This window comes from Ictidomys tridecemlineatus, chromosome 4 (genome assembly GCF_052094955.1).
Source record: "Ictidomys tridecemlineatus isolate mIctTri1 chromosome 4, mIctTri1.hap1, whole genome shotgun sequence".
Lineage (NCBI taxonomy): Eukaryota > Metazoa > Chordata > Mammalia > Rodentia > Sciuridae > Ictidomys > Ictidomys tridecemlineatus.
This window is the reverse complement of record NC_135480.1, coordinates 66268823-66287236: the sequence shown is the minus strand read 5'-3', so window position 1 is coordinate 66287236 and position 18414 is coordinate 66268823. Positions and strand designations below refer to the sequence as shown.

The 18414-nt window shown below is 35.6% G+C and overlaps 1 protein-coding gene across 9 annotated transcripts in view; it reads left to right on the top strand.

The window, feature by feature from the left end:
* The window catches only part of Nars2 (asparaginyl-tRNA synthetase 2, mitochondrial), a 140991-nt gene that overhangs the window by 67202 nt on the left and 55375 nt on the right, over window positions 1-18414 (top strand). For 2 of the 9 annotated variants that reach the window (XM_078046750.1, XM_078046752.1), the window contains one exon: window positions 6820-6902. The exons of the other annotated variants lie outside the window; for them this stretch is intronic. In XM_078046750.1, the coding sequence (XP_077902876.1) occupies window positions 6820-6902 (83 nt within the window). The remainder of the gene's footprint in view (window positions 1-6819; window positions 6903-18414) is intronic. 9 annotated transcript variants of the gene reach the window in all.

Here is an 18414-nt window from a genome sequence, read left to right as displayed (position 1 = left end):
GTCCTCCTTCCTCAGCTACCCAAATTGCTGGGATTTCAGGTGTGCACCACTGCACCTAGCCTGTGCTTAATATTTTGACTTTATATTTCAAAACATATTTAATAGTTCTATTTCCTTATTACTTCTGGTACTTGCATTCACATTATTAAAATGGTATGGTCCAAGTTCTTGTTGCAAATTATTGCATGATGCCAAATAGCTAATTGGGTGAAAAATACTTTTTTGTCCTTTGAAAAGTGGTGTTCATTTAACAGTTCTTGAGAAAATTCATTTAGGTAACCATTATCCAAAGCCTTGTCGTATATGAGTTTTCACTTACATAATAATTAATTTTAACATCTTTATTAGTGAATAGATTGTTGTGTATTTGCATTCACTTGCTGATTTGTCTAATAACTGAGGTGTTATTCTTTATCATTTTTTCTCTTTGGTATTATTAGTGAAAAATAAAATATCTGAATTTCCAATTGTGTTCTGTGAAAGCTACAAAAAGTATAGTTATTGTATATTCAGGCTTTTCTTAAACTTTCTTGAAATATGACATAATATTTTGTGTAAGGAAACTGAAGACAATAAAGTGGTAATAGTTTGTCTCACTATTACATCTTCTTAAGCACCCATCATTCTTCTATAATTAGTAAATTATTTACTTTTATTTTAATTATTTTAACATACTAGGAGCAATTAATGAGTAATGATGAAGTCATTCCTAAAATCATGAACTAGTGAGATGTTTCAAGATGTTTCAAGATGTACCTTAGATCTATGAAAGGATTCAGTGAGATTTATTCTACTTTTAAAATCCTAGAGATTTCTGTATTTTCTAGATGACCTCTTTAGTGGCTTGGATTGTGTCCCATAAAAAAGGATAAGTCCTAACCTGTGAATGCCTTCTTATTAGGGATAGAGTTTTTGTAAATGAAGATGAGATTATATAGGATTAGGGTGGGCCCTAAATTAAGGCTAGTATCTTTTTTTAAATTTTTAAATTTGTTTTAATTAGTTATACATGACAGTAGAATGCATTTATGTACTTTGATATACATAGATGGGATATAATTTCTCATTTTTCTGAGTGTACATGTTACAAAATCACATTGGTCATGCAGTCGCGCATATATATATATATATATATATATATATATATATATATATATATATATATATATATAAATGTTTATTTCCTTCCCCCCTCCACTCCCCTCCCTTCCCTCTACCTAATCTAAGGTAATTCTGTTCTTCCCTAGTTTCCCACCCCCTTAATTGTGAATTAGCATCCACACATTAGAGAAAACATTTGGCCTTTGACTTTTGGGGATTGGCTTATTTCACTTAGCATGATATTCTCCAATTCCATCCATTTATTGGCAAATGCCATAATTTCATTCTTCTTTAAAGCTGAGTAATATTCCATTGAATATATATACCACATTTTATTTATTCATTCATCTATTGAAGGACACCTAGATTAGTTCCATAGTTTAGCTATTGTGAATTGAGCTGCTCTAAAGATTGACATGGCTATATTACTATATATACTGATTTTAAGTCCTTTGCGTGTAAACCGAGGAGTGGGATAGCTGAGTTAGGTTAAACAGAGGTTCCATTCCAAGTTTTCGGAGCAATCTCTATACTTCTTTCCATAGTGATTGTACCAATTTGCAGTCCCACCAGCAATGTATGAGGGCACCTTTTCCCCACATCCTCGCCAACATTTATTGTTGCCTATATTCTTGATGATTGCCATTATTTGATTAGTGTGAGATGAAATCTTAGATTAGTTTTAATTTGCATTTCTCTAATTGCTAGAGATGTTGAACACTTTTTCATATATTTATTTTGAGTTCTTTATATATCCTAGAGATTAATGCTTTTTCAGAGGTACATGTGATAAAGATTTTCTCAAATTCTGTAAGCTCTCTTCTCACATTATTGATTATTTCCTTTTCTGAGAAGAAGCTTTTTTAATTTGAATACATCCCATTTATTGATTCCTGATTTTACTTCTTATGCTTTAGGGGTCTTGTTAAGGAAGTCAGATCCTTGGCCATCATGGTGAAGAATTGGGCCTACTTTTTCTTCTATTAGGCACAGAGTCTCTGGTCTAGTGCCTAAGTCTTTTGACCCACTTTGAGTTGATTTTTGAGTAGGGTGAGAGGTTTAATTTCATTTTGCTACATATGGATTTCCAGTTTTGCCAGCACCATTTGTTAAATAGGCTATCTTTTCTCCAGTGAATGTTTTTGGCACCTTTGTCAAGTATGAGATAACCATATTTATGTGGGTTTGTCTCTGAGTCCTGTATTCTGTACCATTGGTCTACAAGTCTAGTTTGGTGCTAAAACCATGTCATTTTTGTTACTGTAGCTTTACAGTATAGTTTAAGGTCTGGTATTGTGATGCCTCCTACTTCACTTTTCTTGCTAAGGATTGCTTTGGCTATTCTAGGTCTCTTATTTTTCCAAATAAATTTCATGATTGCTTTTTCTATTTCTATGAAGAATGTCATTGGGATTTTAATAGGAATTGCATTAAATCTGTATTACGCTTTTGGTAGTATGGCCATTTTGACAATATTAATTCTGCCTATCCAGAAGCATAGGAGATCTTTCCATCTTCTGAGGTTTTCTTCAATTTCTTTCTTTAGAGTTCTGTAGTTTTCATTGTAGAGATCTCTCACCTCTTTTGTTAGATTGATTCCCAGGTATTTTATTTTATTTGAGGCTATTGTGAATGGGGTAGTTTCCTAATTTCTCTTTCAGTGGATTCATCACTGATGTATAGGAATGCATTTAATTTATAGGTGTTGATTTTATATCCTGCTACTTTGCCAAATTCATTCATTAGTTCTAGAAATTTTCTAGTGGAATTTTTTGGATCTTCTAAATATAGAATCATGTCATTAGCAAATAATGATAGTTTCAGTTCTTCTTAACCTATTTGTATTCCTTTAATTTCTTTCTTCTGTCTAATGGCTCTGGTTAGAGTTTCAAGGATTAGGTTGAATAGAAGTGGTAAAAGAGGACATCCTTGCCTTGTTCCAGTTTTTGGAAGGAATGCTTTCAATTGCTCTCTATTTAGAATGATGCTGGGCCTCCTAGCTTTGAGGGTATGGATTAAGAAATCTGTTGAGATCCAAATTGGTTTCCCCCTAAACATAATTTGATTTTTTTCTCTCACAGCCTTTAAGATTTTATCTTTATTCTGTTTATTAGTCATTCTCATTACAATGTATCTTGGTGTGGGTCTGCTGTAATTTTCTATATTTAGGGTCCTGTAAGCCTCTTATATTTGATTTTTCCATTCCATTTTTTTAGGTTTGGGAAATTTTCTGCTATTATATCATTGAAAAGATTGTTCTTTTGGTTTGTATCTCTGCTCTTTCATCAATTCTGATAACTCTTGGTCTTTTTATGTTATCTCATAATTCCTAGATGTTCTGTTCATGGTTTCTTTTCATCCTCTCTGCATAGACAACTCTACTTTCAAGATTATATATTTTATCTTCATTGTCTGAGGTTTTGTCTTCCACGTGATCTAGTCTGTTGGTGATGCTTTCTATTCAATTTATAATTTGGTTTATTGGTTCCTTCATTTCGAGGATTTCTGCTTTTTTTTTTTTTCACAATCTCTAACTCTTTATTGAAGTGATCTTTCACTTCCTGTATTTTTATTTATTTATTTATGTTTTGTAGTTGTAGATGGATAGAATGCCTTTATTTTTTTTATTTTTATGTTGTGCTAAGGATCAAACCCAGCACCTCTTACATTGCTAGGCAAGCTCTCTACCACTGAGCTACAGCCCCAGCCCCTCACTTCCAGTATTTTTTCTTTTATTTCACTCCTTATACCATCCTTTAATTCACAGATCAGTTTATATTCATTCTGAACTCCTTCTTGGACATTTCTTCTACTGTGTTATCAGTGGCTTCTGACATTGGAGCATCTTGGTTTGTTTGGGTCGTTTTATTCCCTTGTTTTTTCATGTTGTTCATGTGTTTTCCCATCTAGCAGTATGGATCTAAGGCAGCACAAATTCTACCTGGTAGATCTATAATGTCCCTGAAGGTTTCCAGTTCCTTGCCTTTAATGGTGAGACCAATAACAACAGTACCCAGGATAACAATACATAGCCTTAAACCTAATAGCTCCCACTAAGGCGTCTACTGTTTTCTCACATTAAGCCAAAATGATGAGTTCAATTAACTGTCTATAGTATAAACAGAAAATTTGCTAAAACAGTTTACAATTTCAAATAGTGGACAAGAGAACAGAAGTAGCATAGTACGCAATTTTGCAAGGGAGGAAGAGAGAAGCCAGAAGCAAAGATTCACAGGATGAGTGGAAGAGGAGCCAACAGAGATTGGCGGTTGGTTGGAGAAATGTTGGAAAGAGAATCCAAGAAAACAGATAAGTGATAGGAAGAATACAAACTAAGAGAAAAAAAATAAAGATATAAAAATAAAAACAAAAATGCAAAACACTATTCATATATCCTTGTCCTCCATATACTGATGCATAAAAAACACCCAATATGGTAGATACAAATACGGTAGAGATTTTAGTGAATAGGAAAGTAAAATATAATAAATCTTGATGGAAAGTCGAACTGTCTCTGTCAGCATTCAAAAGTTTGTCAGCCCTGTCTCTGACATCTCATGGGATCACCAGGCCCAGATCTGCCCTCAGAGATCCAGTCACTATCCCACCAATCTGGGCTTCAATACCTCAGGCTCGGACACAATGCAGTCCCAAGATCTCAATGCTACTCTTATTTGCAGAGAGACTACCAGGGATACACTCATGCAAAGGAGCAACCCTGAGATTCAGCAGCAAGCCAGGGGCCACCAGCGCTCCTGCAGGAAGACCCCAGGCACCTCCCAAACTATAGGCATCCCTGCACTGGACTTGCAGGTCCCTGCTGGAGTCCCCAGACACATGCTGTTGTGGTGGTAAACCTGCTGGTAGTCTGGCCCCAGGCCCTAGTCAGCGCCCCAAGATGGTTGCAGCCCGTGCAACCAAACCTGGAGACTGCCCAAGTAGCAGTCCTCTAGGCAGTTGTAGCAGGGTAGTGGCGGTAGTTGGTGGCAGCAGGTGGTGGGTCAGCAACAGTGGTGCTGAAACAGTGTCTGCAGCAATGGCTGCAGTGGTGGCTGCAACTGAAGCTGTGAGGGAAGTGTTACCCAGGCGATCTCTGGGGGGCAGCATCGATATGCGTCTGGGGCAGCGGTGTGTGCAGCTGCATGGGCAGCAGCATCCAGAAAGAAGTCCTTCAGGTGACCTTAGGGAGGCAGCAGCAATGGTAGTAGCTGTGCAGGCAGCAACTGATTGGAGAAGAGACCACCAACCGTCAGCAGTAGCTACCTCGGAGATGGGATTGGAGGTACCCTGGGCAGTGCCCAGAGAAAAGAAGGCTAGTGTTTTTATAAGAGAAAGAAAAGAAAGATTTGGATACAGAGACACAGAGGGGAGAAGACCACATGAATGTATAAACAGAGATTGGATTGATGCCACCTGAAATTAGGAAGAGGCTGGAAAGAATTCTTTCCTGGAACCTTCAGAGGGAATATGACTCTGCCAACATCCTAATTTCAGACTTATATCCTACACAGCTGAGGATATAAATTTCTGTTGTTTTAAGCCACCCAATTTGTCATGGCAGCCTCAGGAAACTAATGCAATCTCTAAGAGTATGTGAATCATGAAATTTTATTTTTTATAAATAATTTGAAGTGCTCAATAAAGAAACTCAAAACTTTAGAATTGGGTATAATGGAATCTGGCAAAATGTTTAGGGTTAAATTATGATTAATCTGTATGTTGGATTACTGTACAGCCTTTAACATTGGTGAGAAAGTCTGACTGATGGCACATGTCTGTAATCCCAATGGCTCTGGAGACCAAGGCAGGAAGAGTTCAAAACCAGTCTCAGCCACTTATCGAGGTCCTAGCAACTTAATGAGACCCTGTCTCAAAATTAAAAAAATTTATAAAGGGAGCTAGGAATATGGCTCAGGGGTTGAACACCCCTGGGTTCAATCCCTGATACCAAAAAAAGAAAAAAGAAAAAAAATTGTGTTTGATAAAGCTTTATAGCATGTATTTTAAAAAGTCATCATGGTTCCAATTTTTAAAATTGTGCATATGTGTAGAGGAAAAAGGTAGAAGGAATGTACACCGATATTTAACTTGTAAAAAGTGGCTTTATATGCTAAATTTTTGTTTCCTTCCTTGAATTTGTCTTTTCCAGATTTGGAAAATTAGCGTTTGTCACTTTCTAATCAGAAGAAAGAACCAAAAAATAAAATAAAAATAAAACTATTTCTATTGGAAAGGAGTAAATTAGCTTGGGATTTGGGCTAATTTCACTCAATTTTGATTAATTAGTAGGTTTGTGATTGGTATGAGCAATCCTCAACTCATTCCCTTGGGTTTGTTCATTAATTCAGATATACTGAGCTCAGAAGCCATGAAACATTCATATCTAGTATGCTGTATTAGATGGCTTTGGTGAGAATATCAACATGTGTACCTGAGTTAATCTGAGTTACTCTCATAAGGGTACCCAGCTGCCTTCCCATCTGTTCATGTCTCTTTCTCATTCTTCACCCACTTGGTACTTTGTTCATTTATACTTATTTGATTATCAGTAACTTTTTGTTATGATTCATGCCTACATTTTCATGCATTTCTCTCTTCTTATGCTCTACAGCATTAGACTGCTTTTTCCATATCTGCACATTCCTAAAGGCTCAACTGAAATATGCCTTCTTGACACCCTCTGTTTTTTTTCTAATGGAAATTATTTTTCTTTGCTAGGCGTGGTGCTACATGCCTGTAATCCCAGCAGCTTGGGAGACTAAGGCAGGAGGATTGCAAGTTCAAAGCCAGCCTCAGCAAAAGTAAGACGCTAAGCAACTCAGCAAGACCCTGTCTCGAAATGAAATACAAAATAGAGCTGGGGATGTGGCCCACTGATCCAGTGCCCCTGAGTTCAATTCGTGGTACCCCCTCCAAAAAAAACTATTTTTTTTCCTGCTCTCTTAATGTACCCACCTATTTCATGTCTTTAAAAAAAAATTTAAAAAAAAAACTTACTCTTGTTTTTAGTGTTTAGCCAATTTGGAGGTTTTGTTCATATATGATTTTCTCATAGATTATAAATCCCTTGACAACGTTTTTCTTAGTTCTCTATCTTCATAATTCATAGTTAAATAGTAGATACTCAGATTAAATACTGTTAAATTGGATTCATGAAACATGAATTCTCATTCTTAATACTTTTCTCTGTTTCTACTATAAGGTTGAACTAACTGTAATAGTTCAGAATGAATTAATCATTCCTTTTCCTCTTTTCATGGAGATGCTATTGCCATGAGACTGAGATCTTTAATTACCCTATTCCAAATTGTTCTATTCCCATAGTTTTTGCTTCCTTTCCTGATTGTATATGAATAATCCTGAAGCTTCTTTATGCTGATCTCCTGATATTGGGACCTTGAGACACAGAGATTTCTTCTTTTAATGTATCATTTATGTTAAAAATGCACCCAATTTAGATAGATACATGAATTAGAAGATTTTGGTATAAGTGAACCTGAAATTAATTCATCATTACCTTGCCAATATTATATTTTTGTATAATATAACCAGAGGATGAGCATTTCAGGGAGATTGATTAGCAAGGGCAGAGGCTTTTTAGTAGGCATTGTTAGCTTTCTTGAGTTCAGGTACAGAGAATGCAGAGGTTTGGGTTAAACAAGTTGAATGTTGCTAAGTAAATTTAATGGAAGTAGATAAGTTCTGAAGGTTATGGTAATGGTGAGGAAGTGGTAGAGGGATGCAGGGTGATGCTGGAACAAAGGTGCACTTAAAGAATTGGTGGTCTTCTTGAATTGTTGGTGTGGAAGGTGAAAACCTGGACAACTATAAGGTGTTGGTCAAAGAACAGTATTGTGAAGTTCGTATCTCTAACATGGACTCTTTGCCAAACTATCAAACTATAAATTGAAATTACTCTTTTTTGTTTTTTTTTCAATTGATGGTTGTACAAGCTTCTCAAATTCAACTCCTTTAATTCATTATCATAGTCATACACCTGTTTTTCCTTCTGAATTATTTGTCTCAGGAAATGGCATTACTAACCTTCCAGTTTTGTCAAACCAGATTATATGGAAATCATTCCAAATTGTTCTATTCCCATAGCTTTTGCTTCCTTTCATTAAATCACTTCTACTTCCCTTTGCTCCAGCTGTCTTAAACTGCATGTAATATTCTAAGCACATCACCCTGTTTCACGTGTGTGTGTGCTCCTTTGCGTAAATTCATCTGCTGCCTTGACTGTCCTTTCCCCATGCTTTTGTCTAGCTTAACTACTCCCACTCATCAGTGCAAACTCAACCTAAAAATGATTACATCCAATACTTCATCACCACCATCTCCTCTTTCTTGTTTAAATGCCCTCTTTCTTGTTTAAATGCTTACCTATTTTATTTCAGTGAAATCATTAATTTATTTTTCTAGCTTGGACTTAGGGCTTTTGAATATAAGAACTGTGTCTTATTTGATTTTATAACTATTACTTAATACAGAATAAAAGCTACCTATTGGAAAAGGATTTCTATCAACTATCAAAAATATCAGGGCTGGGGATGTGGCTCAAGCGGTAGCGCGCTCGCCTGGCATGCGTGTGGCCCGGGTTCGATCCTCAGCATCACATACCAACAAAGATGTTGTGTCCGCCGACTACTAAAAAATAAATATTAAAAATTCTCTCTCTCTCTCTCCTCTCTCACTCTCTCTTTAAAAAAAATATCAAAATTTTCATAATAAGATTATCTTCCCATTAGCCTGTAAATTCTGCTAACTCTATCTTGTTCTTCTTTGTCTCTGTTTTATTAGTACCACATTGCCTGGTTCAGGGCTCAAAAATCAATCTCAGTTCAATTTAGCATTTATTGAAAACCAACTGTGTGCTAAGCATTAGGCTAGATGATGGGGTATAGAGATGAATAAGATAGATGTTATCCTAGCCTTCATGACCATATGAGGAAGATGGACATTAAATAAGAAATTAGAAGTGAGGTAGTCATTATAAAGAAGGTTGTCCTAAGGGCAAGAGCAAGTGGCAGGGAACTTCACCTAGTCTAGGTTGAATTGAATTGAAAGGCAACATTATCAGTAGAATGATTTTATCTAAGTGCATTGTTAAATGTCACTTGCATTTTATTACCACTGGCTATTAAATTTGAGGTAGATTCTGTTGCTTTTGTATGCTTAACACAAAAGAAGTTCAGTTAATTCTCTCCCCATTATTATAGAGCATTTCATGAAATAAAATCTGTTATCCTAGTATAAGTTATTTGTTTTGGCTCTGGAAATGTCTTTTGGTACTTTGATCATGTGAGGCCCATTATCTTTTAATAAATTATATTTAGCCAAGTCATCAAAAGCTAGAAAACTGTGTAACTTTTCTGTCCTGTTTTCTTATCAACTTCAGAATACATAGACTCTTTCATTAACTTTATATGAAAAACTTGTGACTTTGTATCCTGTCTGACTTTAGGAAAACTGCCAGGATAAAGAAGGATCTGAATATCATGACCTAAGGAAATAATTTAAGATTCTAGGAGTGTTTATCATAGGGACGACAGAGGAGAGACATAACTTGATAGGTGTTAGAGTGTATTTGGTAGGCTTCTGAGAGAGCCTTGTATGCAGACAAGTAAATGATTTCTTTAAGAACAATTTTATTGAGATATAATTCACATACCATAAAATTCACTCTTTGAAAGTATACAGTTCAGTAGTATTTGCTGTGTTCACAAAGTTGTGTAATATCATAGTCATCTAACTTTACAACATCTTCACGACTCCACTGAATGTGGAGTTTATCTAGATGTTTCTCCCCACTGTCGTGAGGGTTCAATTTCTGTCCTTTTGCAGTTGCTAATAAAGTGACCATTTATGAAAAAAAAAAAAGAAATCCTATACCCATTAGTTGTCACTTTCCATTCCCTCATGCCCCCAGGCCCTGGAAAACACTAGTGCATCACAAACACTGGGAATGGGACCCAGCAATCTGTCTTAACAATCCCTCTAGGTTTGATACTAATTATGAGAACCGCTGCTTTAGAGAAAGACTGGTCCCTGGTTGCTGGGAACATCTGGCTTATAGCCATTCTGGTGGGAAGAGTGAAGGAGAGTTGACTGTTTTATGTGGAAACTCTTCACTGAATCTCCAGTTCCCCCACCCCAGTGTCACCAGGGTTCTGTGTACAGGTCACTTCCCTTCTGTTGCAGCATACTCTCTCTGTATTCCAGATAACAGCTTCCATGCTTTGCTATGTTCGCTGTCCTTCAAAAATTTATTTAGATCCCTTGTATACTGTTTCTTCCTTTTAAATGCTTTTTTTATTATCATTATTTAAGGCTGTCTCAGAAAGGAATGAATATAAGTATCTATGCTTAATTCCTTATTTTAACTTAATTTTTACTATCTTGAATGGTATTAATTTTCTTCTTGTTACTGGTTAGCTTACACACTATTTGCATGATGATTTAGTGTCTCTGAATACTGTGTTAACTCTAAAGTGTCTTGCATACTGCCTTTGGAAGTCCAGACACAGAGTGCTGTACCCATTTCTACTATGGAATTCCTTTGTGAATGGGAATACTAACCTGCCTTTTCTCTGCTTCAAATGCCTGGATAATAGCTCTGTTTTTCTGTTATTCAGCACAATGAGGTTAGGTTAAGCAGAAATATATATATATATAAAGGAGTGAGTGCATTTTAAAATAAGCAAGTTTTATGTGAGGTTTGTGTGTGTTTGTTTTTACTTCCCAGCCAGTCCTTTGAGTAGTGGTAGAAACAAAACTCTTAGAACTCATTGTGCATGAAATGCAATACCCATTGTGCTGTCTAGAAGCAGATGCAGGTTACTATAGTGAGACATGAAATTAATCTTTAGCAATCAGATCAATATGGACAGTGATTGGAGCTATAAAAAGCAAAGCTAATGTTGTTACTTCTTTCAATTACTGCTTAACCTTGTCCAAGTTCTGTTTTGCTCAGGTAGTTTTAGTTACTTTTTAGGAGAAAGAAAAAAGAATCTGTTTGTTGCCTGTTTGCAGAATTTAGGTCAGATTGAGAAAAGAATTTTTGTCATTTTGACTTTTTTTTTTTTCCTAGCCTGTTTTCTTCTGCTAAAAATAACTATGGTTACTCATTTACTCAGCAGTAATTTGGGTCTTCAAGCTAAATGGTGTATAACTGTGTTGGACGCTAAGAAGGACATTAAAAATGTTGAATGTTCCCATTGATGGGGATGGGGAGGGTTACTCGTGCTGTTGTGACAGTTAAATAGCTATTAAGATAGTGTTAGCCCTGTCAAAAAGTACCAATCTTGTCCCCCCCAAAATGATTGTTAATTGAAGTGAATGCAGTCAGGGAAACTTAAATTGGAATTCTGGCTTCTTTATCTCCTAGTTTTATAAGCTTACTGTCTGAGCCTACCCTTTCTAATCGATTAAAATAAATTATAGAGAGCTATTGTGAAAATTGGACACCAAGTAAAGTGTTTTATCACAGTGTGGGCAGTGATTTTAGGTGCAGTGGCATGTTGGTTGACACAGTGATGATGGTAGTGATGAATCCTGGAACCTGGAAAACCAGGGTGAGTACAAAGAACCAGCTAAAGAGAGAAGCTAAGGTGGTGTGACTAGGTGGAAATAGCTGACAGGTGAGGCTCAAGTTGTTTTACATCAGTTAACAGAACTGGAGTTGACATAAAGCAAAGGTTAAGCCAGCCAGGATTCAGGACTCATTAGAAGGTTTAACCAAACCAGAACCTGGAATGAAGGAAGGGGTGAGGACACAGAAATCTCACAGAAACCTGTGAGAGTTTGAAGACTAAGTCAGAATTAAACTAAGAACTAAAAGCAGATTAGGACATAATCATTTTTTTAAATTTATTCATTTATTTATTTGTTTTGGTGCCAGGGGTGCTTAACCATTGAGCTACATCCCCAGCACTTTTTATTTTCTTAACTTATGTTTTTGGTGATGCTAGGGATCGAACCCAGGGGTGCATGCTAGGCAAGCACTCTCCCAGCTGAACTATATCCCCAAGGGCACAGTCTTTTATAAGAGCAAGACAGAGGAGCTCCAGTGGCTCCTTATAAGAGCTGGTCAGATATGTTAGGTGTCACTGTATTCTGGATTTTTTTTTTCAAAGGAGATCATTGTTGTTCCCCCTCTAGGGCTCCTAGGGTCTGACACATCATCTTTTATATTATAATTGGAACAAAATTAGGATTTGTATGATTAAATAACAGGAAAAACAGTGTATGAATAAGCTGTTCTTGTTATATATTATTAATCAGCTTTATTGAAGTATACTTTATATACAATAAAAATGAACCCATTTTAAATATATAATTAGGTTTTTACAAATTTATAAACCTTTGTAACCATTGCCATGATCAAGATACAGAATTATTTCTATCACCCCAAATTCTTTTCTTCTCCTTCGAAGTTATTCTTCCTCCTACACCCTTGGCCCTAAACAAACCCTTGTCTGTATTCACTCTCAGCCTAGATTAGATTTCCCTTTTCTAGAATTTCATATAAATGTAATTATACCGTATTTATTCTTTTTGTATCTGGATTCTTTCACTCAGTATAATACTTTTATACTTATTTATACTTATTCATACTTACTTATAAATATATTTATCCAGCAGGTTGTTCCCCTTTTTTGCTGAATATTATCCCACTGAATGGGATAATAATAATCTGTTGACTGTTTTATTTTTTGCATTTTCATAGTAAACATTCACCATTTTAAACATTATAAGTGTACAATTCAGTAACATCAGGTACATACACAGTGTTATGCCATTTACCACCACACACACACAAAAGCTAATGAATGTGTATTTGTTTGAGTAGGTAACACATACACATATAAAAACATCTCAAGCATTTCAAGAGTGTTCCTTGTGTGTCTGTTACATCTGGTTGGCTAGTTGTATTAAATCCTGTTTCTTCTGTCTAGCTCATCTATACATTATTAAGAGGGGTAATTGAAGTCTCCAGCTATTATGGTTCGTCTCCCTTCAGTTCTGTCAGTATACTTTATATAATTTTGATGGGCTATCATTAGGTGTGTAAATGTTTATAATAGTTATATCTCCTTGTTGTATTGGACCTTTTATTAATATAATAATGTCCTCAAAAGATACATATATACATGACCCAACACTCTTGTAATCTTTTTGGATTTAAAGTGTATTTTGTTTGAAATTAGCATAGCTACCCCCAGCTATGCTTGGGGTACTATTTGTATGGAATATTTTTCCATTCTTTTACTTTCAGTCTGTTGGTATCTTTGCAGCTAAAGTGAGTTTCTTATAGACAGCATACACAGATAGTCCCTGACTTGTTTGCTTATGTTTTTTCACCTTGACAATGGTGCAAAAATAACACACATTCGGTAGAAACTGTACTTGGAATGTTGAATTCTGATCTTCTCTTGGACTAGGAGTCATTGCTCAATGAGTTGTGGCTCCCAATCAGCCATGTGATCAAAGGGTAAACAACTGGTACTCTACAGTGTTTTGTGTTGCCAGCATTTTCTGGATATAGGCATTCAATAAATTATGAGATATTCATCACATTGTTATAAAATAGACTTTGTGCTAGATGATTGTACTCAATTGTAGGCTAATATAAGTTTTCTGAGCATATTTAAGGTAGGATAGGCCAAACCATGATGTTCAGTAGGTTAGATATAGTAAATGCATTTTCCACATATGATATTTTCAACGTATCGTGATTTTATTGGGATGTACTAACCTGATCATTGTAAGTTGAAGGGCATCTGTCATACTTTTTAAACATCTATTCTGCCTGTAACTAATTGGAAAAATTAAAAAATCCATTCTGTTAATTTCTGACTTGATTAAATAGTTTAATCCATTTATATTTAAAGTAATTGCTGATAAATAGGCACTTCTATCATTGTACTATTGTTTTCTACATGCCTTAGAGAATCTTTGTCCCTTATTTTCTGCATTACTGTCTTCTTTTGTGTTTAAAGTTTTTTAATAGTGAAATATTTAAGTTCTTGTTTGTTTTTGCATATTTTCTATGAATATTTTCTTTGTTGTTACCATGGGGATTACATTTAATATCCTAAACAATGTTTATCAATCTAATTTTAGTAACAGAGACTTTGCTTCTGTAACAGCTCTGACCCCACCTTTTTTGGTTGTTATCATATCTTAAACATTGAGTCCTCAAACCATAAAGTTGTAGTTACTTGAGACACATTAGCCTCTTAAATTATGTAGAAAATTTATGTAAATTTATAAACCAATTGCAATAATACTAGCTTTTAACTAATGATTTCGTTTTAATGTGCTAGTCTCTTAAATCATGTAGAAAACAAAAAATGCAATTATAAACTGTCACTACCCATGTTCATCCTCATTGAGATCTTTATTCCTTCAGACTACTTCAGATTACTGTCTACTTGCATTCCACTGAGGGACTGCCTTCAGCATTTCTTACAGGGCAGATCTAATGGTAACAAACTTCTACCTTTTGTTGGTCTGGGAATGTTTTAAATTCTTCTCATTCTTTGAAGTTTCTGCCAGATACAAAATTCTTGTTTGACAGTTTTCTTTCTTCAAACACTTTGGCCCACTCATTTCTAGCTTCCAGATCTTCTGATGAGAAATCTACAGATAATCTTTTTTATATATAATTATTTTATTTTTTAGTTGTAGATGGACAAAGTACTTTTATTTTATTTATTTATTTATGTGGTGCTGAGGAATCGAACCCAGTGCCCCATGCATATGAGGCAAGCGCAATACCACTGAGCCACAACCCCAGCCTTGCAGCTAATCTTAATGACCAATCCTTGTATGCAGTGAGTTGTTTCTCTCTTGCTACTTTCAACATTCTCTCTTTATCTTTGAAAGTTTAATTATGTATCTCACTGTGGGTTTTTCTAAAATCATCTTAGTTGGAATGTTAGGCTTCTTGAATGTTTACAGTCAAATCTTTAATCAAATTTGGGAACTTTCAGCCATTATTTCCTTCTGTCCCCCCTCTGAGTCCCACTCACACATCATGATATCCCACAAGTGATGGAGGTTTTGTTCTCTTTTGCTTTTTTCTTTCCATTATTCAGACTCCATCATTTTCATTATCTTATCTTCAATTTTGCTGACTTATTCTTTTGCCTCCTCAGATCTGGCCATTGAATCCCAATAAGAAAGTTTTTTCATTTCAGCTGTTATACTCTTTTATTTCCAGAATTTCCTTTTGTTTTCTTTTTAGGTTTCCTATCTCCTTAATAGTTGTCACAAATTCTCTTAGTTAAGTCTTTTTAAAGTAGATCTGTAATGTGATTTACTTTCCTTTTCCCCTGTACTAGGGGTTAAACCCAAGACCTCACACAGGCTAGGTAAGCAATCTTCAATTGAGCTAGATCCCCAGCCTTTTAATTTTTTTTTATTTTGAGACAGTCACACTTAATTGCTAAGGTTGGTTTCAGACTTGAAGTCCTCCTGCCTCAGCCTCCTGAGTGGCTGGGAGCATAGTCGTGTGCCACAAAACTCGGCTCTTTTTTGTTGTTGTTGTTATTGTTATAGACTGTCTCTGTGCCAAGGGTCAGTGAACTTAGTCTTCCCAGGCCTGGACCTTCCTATGGACAGGCATGAACACTTTCTAAATTTCCCTACAAATGTAGTTGTTTTTGAAAGCCCAGGTTTTTTAATATCTAACTCCCAAAATGCTTAAAGAGAAAAAAATGAAAGGAAGAGAAAGGGAAATGGTCCTTTAAATCCCCTGAAAGTCATATCAGAAGAGAGACTTGCAGCATTTCAAGAAGGTGCAACAAAGTAGCTGCCTGCCTCTTTGTATCTCTGTGATCCAAACCAGCAGTCCGGTATCCAAGCCCAGATTCCCAATATTTGGAGGACAGAATTCTTTTTGCCTACTGTGGCTCCCACAAGCCTCTGTTGCAGGAACACTTGCACAACTCCCTGCCTCAGGGTTGGGAGTGGGGAATGGATAGCTGCTACTGTGCTAAAAGCTAAAAATGATGGGGATTAACCAGTTTACTATCCTAGCCTTTCACCTTCAATAGATACCAGAATTCCTAAACAGTAACTGCAGTCTGATTCTGCCATTGCTATTATCTAAGTAGGTAAACAGATCCTGGTGCTTTTTATTCCACAATCTTTCCAGAATCCTTTTTCTTCCTCATCCTTTGATAATATTTGATTGTTTCTAGTTTGGTAAATTATAATTAAAATTGAATATTCAGGTACAATTCTTTGTGAGCACATATTTTTTTATATTCCCCCAGATAAACACCTAAACATAAACATTGCTGAGTTGTATGGTAAATTTATGCTTAACTTCATAAGCAGCTGCCCGTTTTCTAAAGTAATTATATTCTTTCATGCCCATCAGCAATGGAAGATTTTAGAGTGAAAGGCAGCACTGATAACAATTATTCTGGGGCATTTGTCATAAAGTGGGTTTGTCCTGGACAAACCAGAACCTATGGCCCCCCCAAAGGTGATAAGTAGGGATAAATTAAATTTCTGCCTTCACCAGTGTTGTTTTAGTGAGACATTTAATAGAAATGCCTTGTAGGATCTAGTAGACATACTGTAAGAAATATTGAAAAAACTAGATTTTTTAATGTAAAATAAAAGGAAACTTCATCTTTGCTCCTTTAGAAGAAATTGCTAATGAAGGAATTTATTCATGGTTCTTTTGATTCTCTCTCACCAGTAAAAGCTGATAACATATACGTTTAGTCACCTATATTGGTTGCTATTAACATTATCTTTTATTTCTTTTGAGGTCACCCCACACACTATATCTCCCATGATATATTATACCCCCCAAAAAATAAAACTAATGTTTTGTCACATGAAACAGGTACATGGTACAGATAAAGAGATGTGTGTCACATAAATCTTTACAATTTGGAGAATGTGCAGAACTCTAGCAAACCTTATTTCAGGTATAAGAGAGAGATTTAGTATGTGAATTATGACAGAATCCTGTTTTTTGTTTGTTTGTTTCAGGAACATTTATTAGTGACTTTTACTTAGTTTCTTCAACTGGGTAATTATTCTTGGATTTGCTCCTGATTCTACCATGGGATAGTGTGAAATAAAGTTCAATGAAAAAAACTGAATTCTAGGCAGAAGTACTTTAGGGACTACTGTACAAAGAGTTTTCTCAGAAATTTTCTTTCATACTTCTCTTAGCCAAAATATGTATTTGATTCGATAACATTGATATTTTATATATAGCTGTGGAGGGTTAAGTGTAACTTGAGATACATCCAGAATAATAGCTCAACCCAGAGTCTCTTGACCCTTTGTATAGGTCATACCATGATCCATATCATTAAGAGTATTTTTTAAAGTATTCATTCAGCATTTACTATTTCTTTGTATCATTTGAAGCCATATTTATAAGTAAAACCAAATCAGAAGACAGAGGCACTAGCCATTTTATTGTACATGCATCCTGAATGTTTCTTCTCAGGGGAACCAGGATCATTGGAGAATGGTAGGTTCATTATCATCTTAGAGATAATAAATGAGATGGTTGTTAGTTTGCCTGTGGATGAGTTAAGAGCTCGGAAAAGCCTGATTCTGAGAATTTTTATGCATATTGATGGAAAGTTAATGAAAGCTGCAAAATGTCATTTACTGAATATTCCTTAGGTATACATCAGTACCTTTCTGAAAGACAACCATTTTATCAGAAGAGAGAAGCTGTACTTATAAACACACACACAAAAGTAGGACATGGGTTCTGTAAAGCACGAATGGCGAGGTGCAAGGGCAAAGAGGTCTAGCATAGTAGTGGCTATGAGGAAAATCAGATGTATATAACTAGGTCCTGGAGCAAATTCAGAAGCTCTTCCCATCAACTCTCTACTCCATTAATCTCTTTCCTTCTGACCCAGTATCTGAACACTCGTTTTCTTTTAGTTGATTATCTTCTGCATTGTTGAGATTTCAACACTCTACTTCAGTGCTGGGCAGTAGAACTTAAACACATGATGAAATTGCTCTATATGGAAGCCACTGACTGACAGTTGAACACTTGAAGAATGGACAGTGTGACTGCCATATTTCAAGGAATTTTAATTAAATGATTCAATTCTAACTAAATTTGGAAAGCCATATATGGCTAAGAGCTGCCATATCACACAATGCAGATCTGGTTGGCCTTGGTCAGGTATTTAAGGCATCCATGTCTCATGCATTTTGGAGGTTTCTGTTGCCCTTATCATAGTAACCATGTTTGTTAGACCTAAGTTCCTAATAAGTGTTAATATTTGTTGAATTAAATCAAATGGACAG